General features: G+C 41.1%; 1 protein-coding gene across 14 annotated transcripts in view; it reads right to left on the bottom strand.

Moving 5' to 3' along the window:
- Positions 1-13,720, bottom strand: part of ZEB1 (zinc finger E-box binding homeobox 1) — a 184,588-nt gene that overhangs the window by 169,163 nt on the left and 1,705 nt on the right. For 4 of the 14 annotated variants that reach the window (XM_070056084.1, XM_051821679.2, XM_070056073.1 and 1 more), the window contains exon 1: positions 13,103-13,458. The exons of 7 other annotated variants lie outside the window; for them this stretch is intronic. Coding sequence is in view for 6 of the 7 variants with exons in the window: in XM_051821679.2 (XP_051677639.2) it covers positions 13,103-13,109 (7 nt within the window). In the remaining variant the exon portion in view is untranslated. 3 more of the 14 variants (XM_051821678.2, XM_070056072.1, XM_070056074.1) reach the window with 1 other exon arrangement.

The following is a 13,720-nucleotide window of genomic DNA, read 5'->3' as shown; positions in this document are numbered from 1 at the left end:
ATTTGTACACTGCCTCCTCCCTATTCTGTGTCTCTTTTCTAACATCTTTGGTGCCCCGTGTGAGGCAGCACCAATCTACACTCCTTTCCTAACAGTATATTTTCTCAGCGGTTGGTACTGGCATTAATCCACCCTTTAATATACAGTAGAGCTAACCAAAAATGGTTGAATCTTCTTATTTGCTAAGAAAAAAAACTATATCAGGCCTGAAACTACATCTTCAGTGAGAATCATTCCAGTAAATAAAAGTTTCACTTGCGTGGAATTGTCAAGTTCAGTAGATGCCTGCATGTTTCAATGCAGGCAGTAAGATACCCACTCACTCACTTACGAGCCTTATTTATCACAGACAAGCAGACACTGGACCGTGCCCACATAAAGAATGGTAAGAATCATAGAAACGTGAGAGAACTAATGTCAAGGTAGAAGCACAGGCTCAAAAGATGGAACCCTTTACAGAGCCATTAATAAATGCCAGCAATAATCCAGAAGATTACCTAGTAATAATAAAAGCAGAGTTTTTTTTACATCTTTGGAGAACCAAAATTAATGACAGTAAAACAATCTTCTTTCATAGAATTGTAAGTACACAATACACTTGTTTGGGCTATAATTTGTTGGTCTGGAAAGAAGAAAAAATTAAAATACACAATTACCTGTCAGAGTGCAAAGCAGAGAAATGCACAGCCAACTTGGTGCATGGACTGCAGCCACCAACTCTGACCTAAAGCCACTGATGCATCTAGGAAAGTAGGCCTTCCAGTGCTAGTGACAGGAGAAACACTAGTGGGGACAGTGACGCTGGGGCAGCACCATTTCAAAGTACTTCCTACATGAAGTCTATTAACCTTACTGAGCAGCTAAGCAACACCTCAGGAAAGCAGAATGAATAAGCTTTTGTCCTTCAAACTTCCTCTGTTAGCAAAGCAGTCATAGATATTTTTCCATTCTTAATCGTATTAACAATCGATACACAAAAACACACGTAAAACGATGCTTGCACAAATGTGTTCACGTCAGACCACTGATAATTCCCCATTGTCCGTCCGAGATAAAGCCAAACTCAGTGCGGCAATGCAGCACATTTTTCTTCATCTGCTTCCTAACTAATGCTCTTCTCTAGCTCTACCTCTCCTCCCGCTACACAGTTCAGGCGAAGTTACTCACAGTGTGTGGTTGTGTGCATGTGTGCATCTGCATGTACATGTGTGCGTGTGCATGTACGTTAGATCTTCCCACACAGTGATTCTCTGTGTGGAATTTATCCTCTACACTTTCACTAGGATCCCCCGCATACATTCTCTAAGACTGTGTAAGCACCATCCACTCTAGAGACAAGGGACAGAATAGCACGTTACCAAACTATATTCATAAGGCTCCTTTTTCCCAGTTTTCTTCCCTTACTACACTACAAACTCCTCATTATCAGAGCCGCCTTGTCTGGCACAATAATCTACCATATTTATGCCACATATGAATAAACTTAGGTCCAGACAGACGTTTTACAGGTCAATTAATGACAGATTCAATATTAGAATCTAAGACTTTTTTCTATAAATGTACCTAAGAATACCAGATCAGAAGGAATTATGCATTAATAACTAGAATATCTATGCCACACACAGAGCTAAAATGAATAAAAAATAAATAAAAGAGCTTTGAAAACAAAAATAAGACCCAATTATTTATAGTTGATTTTTAAGGAAGAAGAGGTAAAAAGAAATTGAAAAGTCAAAAATAAAAATTACATGGGGTGGGCGGTGCTGTGGTGTAGCAGGTAAAGCTGCCGCCTGCAGTGCCGGCATCCCGTTCAAGACCCAGCTGCTCCACTTCTGTTCCAGCTCTCTGCCATGGCCTGGGAAAGCAGCAGAAGATGGCCCAAGTCCTTGGGCCCCTGCACCTGTGTGGGAGACCCAGAAGAGGCTCCTGGCTCCTGGTTTCAGATCAGCAAAGCTCCGGCTGTTGCAGCCAATTGGGGAGTGAACCAATGGATGGAAGACCTCTTTCTCTCTCTGCCTCTGCTTCTCCCTCTCTTTTTCCTTCTCTCTCTGTTTAACTCTGACTTTCAAGTAAATAAATAAATCTTAAAAAAAAAAAAAGAAAGCTCATTAAAAAAAGAATTACATGGGAATCAGTCCAGTGATACCAGCATCTTTTAGGAAGTAAAAAAGAAAAATATAAACAAATAAATAAATATATCTGTAATAAACTTATCAAAGTTCACAGTAACTAAAAAGTTTGCTTTTAGCTGCAACAAAGTGAGAGGTAAAATATGTAAATGAAAATCAGTAAGATCAAGCATTTATGCCACAGATAAAATTATGTCCCTTAATGAGCTCAAGATAAATGGTAAGTTTAAATAAACTCCCTATGTAAAAGATAACAGCTATGGAACGTGAAGAATTGGTCAAGTGCTGAACTCAATAAATAATGTAGGAAATAAGAGATCAGAAGATGCCACCCACATCTGGCTTCACTACAGCCACTCTCTGTGGTGGCTTTTTCTCCAACTGCAGCCTTACTGAAATGCGTCAAGGACACAAAATACCTCCAAACTACTGAGTAGGCACAACGGAAGTGCTCTTATTTAAAAAGTTTAAAACCAGGGAAGAAGAATTTGTATTTCTTTACAATACTGAATTTTGCTTCTTAGTTGTGCCCTGAAAAAAAATTCCTCAAACTCAAATACAAATTCTCATACTGAATCTTGGTGAGTTAAGACCAATACCAAGTTTCTGTCCTATGAAAACTAATGAAGCCTGAGCCTGAGACTACATCTGAAGACAAAAACAGAGTATGAACAAGAATTAACTTAAAATCAGCCACAGGCGTTAACATCATACACTCCTAAAACATGTGAGTGCAAATCTCATCTTGGAGTGGGCAAAGATTTCTTGAGAGGACACCAAAAAGCACAGTCTACAAGAATACAGTATAAGCTGGACTTCTGTACTTCATACCATTCAGAAAACTAAAAGACAAGCCATGGAAAGGGAAACTATTTTTAAATGCCTATATCCAACGTAAAACTCGAATCCAGAACATACAGCCCACTCTTGTATGACAATAAGACAAGCACCATAAGTAAAAATGAAAAAGTTACTGTAACAGTTATAAATGGCCAATTAAGTATACCCAAAGATTTCCAAGCATCATTAGTCATCAGTGAAATCCAAAGTGATACTACCACACACCTACTAGAACGGCTAAAATTAAAATCAGAGACAAGCGTTTGTGAGGATGTGGCACAACTAAAACTCCTGTACTTTGCTGATTGAAAACAATAATAACAAAAATTACAGGCACTTTACAATTTGGCAGTGTCTTACCAAGCTAAACACATACTTACTACATATGATCTAGCAATTCTGCTCTTAAGTGTTTATCCAAGAGAAACATAAGCAGATGCCCACCTAAAAATTTGTAAGCAAATGTTCATAGAAGCTTTATTAATTACAGCAAAGAACCAGAAACAAATTAATGGGTCACTGTAAGTGAACAGCTATACAAACTGCAGTATACTTACACAATGGAATACAATTCAACACCATAAAAGACATGAACTACTGGCACTATGAATCTGAAGAACATTATGCTGAGCAAAAAGGCAGACAAAAATGTACATACTGTACAATTCCATTTCTATAAAATTCTAGAAACAACTGAATTTGATCTCTAATGGCCAAAAGCAGGCCACTAGTTGCTAGGAGCCAGAGGTGGAGAATCAGTGGTTGACACAGGGGACAAGGGGACTTGCTGGGATGATGAGAATGCTCTATATCTTGACTATATACAAGTGTGCCGAAACACATCAGAATGTACATGCACAGTACATTTCTTACTGTACATAATTTATATTTCAATAGAGTTAATTAAAACACACACATACGCAGAGTACTGCTTCAGAATTTGTTTCAGGATTGCCCTTTTCTGTGTCATGGGAACAAATAACACAATCATTTTCTTAAATATATTCCAAATCGAATGGATGTATGAAAAGCTTTGGACTCCATACCGCTAGGCTATTTAAACATGAATTACAGTTTAGCTTTCCTGGGCTTGGGCTCTTTGATTTAGGCAATAGAGTAACAACGGGACATTATTCTTGAAGTTCATGTGAATGTTGCACATAAAAGTGGTATGGAGAGGTCTCACTCAATATAATGCCCCAAAAAAGAGTTCAAGACAGCCTTGCTCATGGAAAAAAAGGCATACTGTATTATTAAGATGAAGCTTCAGAGTTCTTCAAAAAAGTTCATGGAAAATGAAATTAAAAGGCAGGTTTTAGTTTGGTGAAAAAAAAAAAAAAAAACTCCTGAAATCCATGTATAATCTTTTCACCATATGCGTTGCCATGAACTTATTTTTAAAAGATTCATTAATTGTTATTTGAAATGGGGAGGAAGAGGGAGAGATCGATCTTCCATCTACTGGTTCATTCCCCAGATGGCCACAATGGCAATTGCCAGAACTGTGCCAGACTGGCCAGGAGCCTAGAACTCCATAGGGGTCTCCCCTGTGCCTGGCAGGAGACCAAGGACTTGATAGCCTCCACTGCTTTCCCAGGCACCTTTGCAGGGAGCTGGATCAGAAGAGGAGCAGATGGGACTTCGGATCTGTGTTATGATACAGGATGCTGACTTCACAAGCAGGAGCTTAACCCACTGTGCCACAACATCACCCCTGCCTTGAAGTTTTTGAAATACCTTTGTATTATTAGTCTACTGATTTGACAAACAGACTTGCCTAAGGTCAGAATAACTGAGTTAAGCAACATTTATAAAATCAAAGCTACAGAAAACAACGAACATAGTTTATAGCAACGTCCTTTCAGATAGTAGTTACTTTGGATTTAATATTGGGCAAGAGGATAAGAAATTGTAAATTTGTGTGAAATGTACTTATAATAAACAAACCTAACCTAATAAGTAAAAAATTTGAAAAGAACATTTATTGCAGGTTTAAAGATGTACCAGGCACAATGTCTTATGCATGTCATCGGACCTCCTCAACTCTGAGATCCTCACACCCATCTTACACATGAGGAAAACTGAGCACAGGGGGATTCAATAACTTGAACCATTAGAGAACTACAGAATCAATACAAACTCTTAGCCATTATGTTTGTTTATCTTAAAAAACACTATGTCAAAAGGTGAATTCCATATTCATGAAAGACAAAGCTATGAAATAGGTGAAAATCTAGGAAAATACTTTTGTAACCTGTGGACTAGGAATGTCTTCTTACTACCCACAAAGTCAAAAATGTTGATAGTCATGAATAGATTAAAATTGAAGGACTGTTGTACCGTAAAGTCACCAGTCACTCACTGGAGATTATTATCTTGAATACACAAGGATCTCTGGGAAGTTAACAAGAAGAAATGGAAACCCAAGCAAAAAATGGGCAAAACGTATGAACAGGGCAGAAATGGAAGGAGATATCAAAATGACTCCCAAGAATATAAAGAAATTATCAGCCTTCCTGTTGTGTAAACAGAGAAACATAGAATAACCTTGAGGTTACAGTTAACAGCTGTCAAATCGGCAAAATGTAGGGTGTTGTATAATACCAAAGGCTGGCAAAATGTGAGAAACTAGTAATTCTTACACATTGCTGGTGAGCATAAAAATTGGTGTTGCCATTTTAAAAATAATCTGGCAGAATTTAGTGATGTGACTGACCTGTACTCAGCAATACCACAGCTAGATATACTTCTCCACTCAGAGAACACATTCAAGGCCATGTGTAATACATACGAGGATGTTCATTACTGAATTATTTGTATCTAAGAGTTGGAATCAATCTGGGCATTCATCATTATGGAAACTGATGAGTGCTTTGTGCTTGTTGTACAAATGAAACACTGCAAGTAGAAGCAATGAACTACAGGTACATTTAGCAACACCAACAGATCCCAAACAATACTAAAAAAAACCACACACACACACACACACACACACACACAGCAAAGCAGCACTTATTTAATGCAGAGTGCACAAAGAACAATATAATTTTATAAATACTATTATACAACAAAGAACACATATGAGGTTACTTTAAAAAGGTAGAAAATTGAATCAAAAGATACATTTATGTGGGTGCAAAAAATTTGAAATCCATGCACAGTTTTTTTCTTTTTGTAGTAACACATTTTTCTATGAATCTTTTTTCACAAGTAGCCTTGTATGAAACACATTAGACTGGGTACAAGTGAGGGGTAAGAAAGATAAAGTAGATGGGAATTGAGATTGACAACAATGATGAAAAAGCATAAGCCAAATTAAATATGCCTCTAAACAATAATAAACTGGCCGGCACCATGGCTCACTAGGTTAAGCCTCTGCCTGCGATGCCAGTACCCCGGGTTCTAGTCCCGGTTGGGGCACCGGTTCTGTCCCGGTTGCTCCTCTTCCAGTCCAGCTCTCTGCTGTGGCCCCGGAGTACAGTGGAGGATGGCCCAGGTGCTTGGGCCCTGCACCTGCATGAGAGACCAGGAGGAAGCACCTGGCTCCTGGCTTCGGATTGGCATAGCACGCCGGGCGCAGCGCGTCGTGTGGTGGTGCCAAGGTGGCCACTGGCAAGTGAGTGTCAGTTACTCAGGAATGGCTTTGAAACCCACCTGGCAACGGAGCCTGCCTGGCAACAGGCTGTGACTGGTTGGGGCATAGACCGCCGCTTGACCAGATTGGCTGGTCTTGGCTGTGTAAGATGTTGTTCCAACTGTAATAAACGAGTCTGCGGGCTGCTCGCCTCAAGCCTGCTTTCACCCGACTCCCTCCCAGGGTCTGTGTGGTGACTCCGCGCCTCTTGCCCCCACCACGATGCTCCTCTCAGAAACGAATCCACTGCAACATTGTTGAGAAATCAACAGCACCGGCCATGGCAGCCATTTGGGGCAGGTGAAACCAACAGAAAAAGGAAGACCTTTCTTTCAGTCTCTCTCTCTCTGTTTAACTCTGCCTGCCAATAATAATAATAATAATAATAATAATAATAATAAACTAACTCTATGTATCTGAAATGATGTGATACAACAGATGTGACACAATCACATCAACCACTCCAGCTGATCGATTTGTGCATATATATAAGAAACCCTTTCCTGTGAAAAGACTGAGGATTCTATAAGCTATGTGAACGTCATGGCATGTAGCTCTTGCTCACTACTCCCATGTATAAATATACTCTAAATGGTCTAATGAAAGGAGAACTAAAAAGCTGTGACCTAGTCCAAGCAAACTAGTAATGCAATCCTGGAGTTATCTTAGCTCTTTAAATCTGTTTGCTTCTTTGCAAAATGGGCTTTGGTTAACTCTCCCAAACCCCTGCAGCTCCAAAATCAATGCACTGTATTTATTCATGTGAAATTATTTTCTATCTACTCCAATTCTTCTCTCCCTTCTACCCCCCCCCACACACATAAAAACAAACAAACAAGTAAGAGTATCAAAAGAGACTCAGAAAAGTGATGTAGCAATAGGAGAGACACAAACTTAGTTTCAGGATAGGAAAAAGAAAACATGAAAGAGCTAACAGTATGTAAGGCAGAGCAAGGTTACCGAAGCCAGGATCGTGTATGCTCTGAAGGATCCCATGTCACAGTATCTGGCACTATCCCACCTCAGAACACATGTTAAAACCTCTTCTGAAGTTTCCACTTCACTAAATACACTGCATGTCTGCATCAACTTTCAGAAAAGATAATCACTTACATTAAAAATCTATGATTCTAAGGAAATGGTGCATTTTTTAAATCAGTAAAGTAGTCCCATTCAGCAGGATCTGACAAAACCCCCAAGCACTGTCAGACTGTGAATTAGTTTAAGAAGAGGGCAAGTATACAGCCTAGCGATGAAGGTGCCCACATGCCACATGCACCGTGTTTGGGCTCAATTCCCCACTACAGATCCTTGGATTTCAGCTTCCAACTCCACATATCAAACATCCATAAAGTTAATTTTGAGGAGAAGTGAGCATAGTACTCCCCTATATTCACATTTGACTTCCACAGTTTCAGTGGACCACAGTCAACTGTGGTCCAAAAAACATTATATTGAAAATTCTAGAAATACACAATTCTGCACTCTGGGAGGCAGATGGCTCAAGTAATTAGATTCCTCCTATTCCCATGAAAAGACATGGATTGAGTTCCTTGCTCCCAGCTCTCACCTCTGACCCAGCTGGTGCTGGCTTTTGGGGAATGAACCAACAGAAGGAAGCTTTCTCTTTGCCTCTCAAAAAATAAGAATCTAGAGATTTGAAATTAGAATATTTCAAAAGCAAAATTAGAATATTTTAAAAGTGAAAAGAACTCTCAAGATAGAATACAAGAATTAAAATGAGAAGTTGACACTATTTGTAGATTTATCATCCATTCACATTTAATTTTAAATATGGATGGTGAAGGGAAGGGGGAGAGGGGAAGAAATTAAAAGATCACAGCACAGATATAGTTACCATAAAAAAAAAAAAAGTGTTCCCATCACCACAGAGTAAAGTTTTCTCAGAACAACCATGGTTTATACCTCAAACTCCATGTATCAAGTCTCAATAAATCCATAAAGTTAATTATACAGAGAAAGGAGTATAGCAGTCCCCCCATGTTCATATTTTGCCTTTCATATTCTGTTATTCACAATCCAAAAAAAAATTATACGGAAAATTCTAGAAATACATAATTCATACGTTTTATTACAGTATTTTGTTGTATTTGTTGCATTTATCTCTTTGCCTCACTTATAAATTAAACTTTGTATAGATATGAAGGTACAGGAAAAAACCACAGAGCTGTGTATGTAGGGTTCTATACTATACAAGGTTTCCAGCATCTGCAGCACGTCTTCAGTGCATCTCCCATGGATAAGAGGGGATCTACTATGAAGTTACGTGCTGCATAATGAGATTTTGGTCAATGAAGGACCATGCATATGAGTGGTTTAAGTTCACTCTATGACATTCACACAATAACAAAATCACCTAATGACACTTTTCTCAGAATGTTCAGCAATGCATAGCTGTCCGTGGACAGATAAATACAATCTCTAAGTATATAGGGAATATGCATTAAATAACAAGAATCTGCCTAAAGAAATAAATCAGCAAAATTACTTCTTCAAAAATTAACAAAAAAGGATCTAATAAAATTTCATGGCTTTAATACAAGTATAGACTTGAACTTGTTTTTTTTTTTTTTTCTTTCTTTGGCAGTCTTCAAATTTCTCTAAATCCATATGCTATACTCCAAAATATGGTTAAGTGGAATTAACGAAGTTCTCAATATTAATTTTTTTCCTCTGAAAACAATCTTAAGGCAAATTTTATTTAATAGGGAGCATCTTGCTACCTGAGTAGCAGGCTATATTGCCATATTTTCAAGCGATAAAGTTTCAGGTTAACAAACAGCATAACCCACCTCCATCAGGTTAAAATCCAGGCATGTTCATGGCATGTTGAAGTTTTTCATTTAGTAAAACTGATGCCCCAAAGATCTTTCATATAGGAATACAATACTCAAAACACTAGCACATCCAAAGGAAATATCATTTCCCAAGGCAATATTTATATGACGAGCGGATTATTCTGAAAGGTGTGGATCTATATGACTAATTTATTGTCATTTTATAAAAATTCAAGCACATCCTCAAAAACTGCTGCAGCAGCTAAAGTACACTTAGCTCGTTTCATGTCAACTGGGTGGCTGCTCTGCGTCAGCTAGCCCGGTTCAAATACAGAAGTTTAGGGCCACTGCAGAACTTGTTCCACTACACCGACATCAATTCACACAACTTTCGCCTTACGCCTACTTCAGTTACATTTAGTTAGCAATATATTATACCCTTTTAGTGAGTATTTTAAAAACTTATTTTATCATGTTTCTTAACCAGGGCACTAGTTTAAAATTTTTTTAATTTTCTTTCAAAAATGCACTTTCATTTTAGCTTATATTTTTATCAGATATGAGCAAGATAGATTTCCCCACAAATTACTGGTCATGCTGCCAAGAACCCGCTTTTAAATTCTAAGTACAATTTCGCTAAGCCCTCTAGCTCCTGCCGTATGTTTGCATACTCTCTTCTTCCAATCTCTGTGACTTTCCTCCTCTACTGCAACTCAATACAGGTAGTGAAGAGTGGCTAACAATGTAATTCCACATGATAGTGCATCCGTGTTTACATCTGGCTCTAATTACATGCTTAGAAGTGATTCGCACAAAGCTGGGAGGGAGCAACATAAAACACAACTATGAGAAATAATTATGCTGCTATTTAAAGAACCATTTCCAATTCAAAGACAAGTTTCTCACCACAGGCTTCAAAGTACTGAAACTGCCAACATAGGGAGGTATGGAATTTCAAAAGTACTGGATGCTAGCAAAAAGGAAGGAAAAAGTAGTAACTATATACTTCACATGCTTTTATATCAGGGTCATCTTAACAAGTGATTGATGCTGTCAATTTATAAGATACTTTAAAGTGCTGCTCCACGCAATGACTGTGAACATCATAACTCTGTGACAAAGTCCTTCGGCTCATAACAAAGTAAGTGAACCACATCTGCCCACTACCCAGCTCTCCGGAGTTAACAGAACACCAAATTAAAGAAATATGTGTCAGGAAATGAAGCATCATGCTTACTCACGGCATCCTGAAATGAGATATTCACACGGGCTTACCTGACGATTCAGGTAAGTCCTACTTATTTTGAGATAAACACTGTAACTACTGCACTACGGTAATGGTATTGGTGCATTTATAGAAACATCCTCAAAAATAATTAGAGAAATAAATACTTCTAAAATTCAACCCAATGAAAGTCTTAAAGTTTGCAGTCATGTTAACATAATTTTATGCACATTAGATATAAAAAGACAGCAGCCAGAAACATTAAGCCTGGTGCATTTATTTATTTGCAAAACTTATATAATTTCAATGTAGATAGAGCTGGTGGAAACCAGGGATTCTTTGAACACAAGCACACAACAATTAATGAGTTACAGAGATTTTTTTTCATTGCATTTTAATCCTCAGCAAACTTAGAAGTGGATGCCATAACTTATAAGTGGCAAACTTAAAATTTATACACTACTACCTGATTCTGAGCTAACAGAGTTAGGATGGGGAGGGCCACCAACCGGAAAAGGACCTGAAAAGGAAAGAAAAAAAATAAAATCCAAAAACCACTAACATCTGAGTTAACATTTATCTACTTTGGCAGCTGACTGTCTACATACTAGTGAATTATGAAAAAGCAATTACACAGTATAACCAACCAATTCATTTCCATTTTCGTTACCATATTAACCATTTACATGTTTAACATCTGAAACAATGAATCTAAAAAGAGGATCCAAAGAAATAGCAAACACACAAAATAAATATGCATGTCATCACATTTTCTACTCTAAAGCTAAGAACATTTTTAAAGAAATCTTTTTTAAGGAGCAATAACCACTCTAAAGCAAGAATGAATTAACAACAATCTCAACTCAAGATTGTAAAAGTTCAAACTTACAAAATGATTGAAATCAAAATATTCTCATTTCTCATCTCAGCAAACTAGAATAATGTTCATGTCTAATTTACCCAGGGCTAGTTTTAAGTAACAATAAGATCCTGACTCAGAATTATCCTGTAGGTTCCAATCAGCACAGAAGGGCGGGGGAGGGGTGGAGAGGGAGGGGAGACAGACGAGAGACACAGACACTTAGGATCCTGCTACATTAATAATCATTTTTGTTAGCATCCTCTACTGGTGGTTTGCAAAGACAGCAAGGCGGAATGGCGCTAATGACAGAAAGCTATGTACCTGCTATTCCAGGACAAGTCAAGTGAATTAATCAGCATGTGGTCTAGCACGCAATACCTGGGGTGTATCCCCGCCCCCCTCCGAAGCAAGAACAGTAAGAAAAACGCATTACATAGGAAGCGGAGAATGAGAAAAGGCAGATTTTAAAACTGCAGCAAAGCATTCAATTGTAACTGGCAAAAATGAGTCTAAGGAGCTCTGATGTGGCGCCCTTACGGAGGGCTCACGTCATCACCATAGGTACCGCACCAGGTCTGATGCTCCCTCCGGCTGAACGTGGCTCGGCCGGTCCACCCCTGCCAAGCGATGGCACCTGCTACTGCCCCGTTAACATCCCGGCCCGCAGGCAGATTCCAGAAAGGAGACGGAAATGTTCTGCCAGAGGCTGGGCCGTACAATCCGCACCCCTTATTTCAAAATGAATCCAATAATATTCACAAATGAGTAACAAAGTGTCTCCATGGCCATCTCCCACCGTTGGGACCAGCGACCACTCACTGCCTCGTACCAACGACTCAGCAGTTAACATTTTCCCCCCTGAGCAATTCTGTTCAACACACGTCTGCAACTCGAAATATGACCGCATTGCTAAGAATTTTCAAGCGGCACCTAACCCGAGGTCTCACGACACAATGGCCCGTAACTTCATATATATATATATATATATTTTTTTTTAATTTGCAAAATAACGAGGCTAACATCAAACAGCACGGCTTGGACCCATCGGCGACGAGCGAAACGCATCTGAGAACAAAAAGAGATGGGAGGACAGAGTGAAAAGTGACGAACATGGAAGGTACCTGTGGTGGCACAGCGCTATCTCAGACACCTTTTGTTTTCCCAGCGTCGTGCACACTGCGGACCGGCCGCTGCCCGCTCAGCTCCTCTGCGGATCGGAGCACAAAGGAGAAGCCCCGCCGGCGGGCCGGCGAGCGGGGCGCACGGGTCCCTCCCCCAGCAGACCGGGGACGACGGAGGGCCCGCAGCGCAGCGGAACACCATCTTTTTTTTTTTTTTTTTTTCTACCTGCACAAGTTGCCATTTGCTGCAGCGGCCCCGGCCTCCTTCTCGCGGCGGCTCCCCGCAGCTCCCCGCAGGGCCTCTCCCACCTCAGTCATCTGTTGATATGCCCACCGCGAGCCTCGGGGAGAAGGGCGGCCGCCCGCTCCGCCCCGCTCAGGTAAACATGTTGACAGCGGCCGCACAGGCGCGCGCCGGCTCAGCCCCGCGTGTCACACACATGTCGTCAGCAGCCGGAGGAGCCCCCACGGCCCGCCGCGCGAACCCACTTACCTCTCATAAAAGCCACCTCCACCGACCGCCGGCGCGCTGCGACAGGAAATTAAGGTCGCCGTCGCCGCCCGGGCTCCCTTCCTGGCGGCGGCAGCTCGCCGCTCCGCGATGACGAACGAACGCCGGCAGCCACCTCGCGGTCCCACCTAGCGCGCAGCCCCCCGACCCACGCCGGCGCGGGCATGCTCCTGCCGGGGGAGGGCCTCCCGCACCTGCCCCTGCGCTGCGCGGGAGACCCCCGCCCCCCGCACACGCACCGCCGACTGCCCACCCGAGCCGCCGCCGGGGACACCGGGCGCGGGGGCGGCGCGCGCGACCTGTCCGCGAGACGCCCATGGCCCCCAGTGGTGCTGCTTTTTTTTTTTTTTTAAATCTGGGAGCCACCGCGATCCCAAGGCAGGCGCCTTGGGTCCTCCCCGCCCCCCCACCAACTCTCCCATCCCTGGCTTGGAAGGAAAAAGAAAAAAAATTAATAAGAAAAGCCAACAACTCCTTTTAAAAATAACGCAGGAGCCCGAGCGGCCCCGGCGGGTCCGAGCCGTGCGCGCGTCACTCCTTATATAGCCGCGGCCGCAGCACGGCCGTCGCCGCCCATTCCGAGACAAACAGGTACCCGGC

Source organism: Oryctolagus cuniculus, chromosome 13, assembly GCF_964237555.1.
Source record: "Oryctolagus cuniculus chromosome 13, mOryCun1.1, whole genome shotgun sequence".
NCBI classification, from domain to species: Eukaryota; Metazoa; Chordata; class Mammalia; order Lagomorpha; family Leporidae; genus Oryctolagus; species Oryctolagus cuniculus.
Note: the sequence above shows the minus strand (reverse complement) of the source record. Positions and strands in the feature narration are given on the sequence as shown.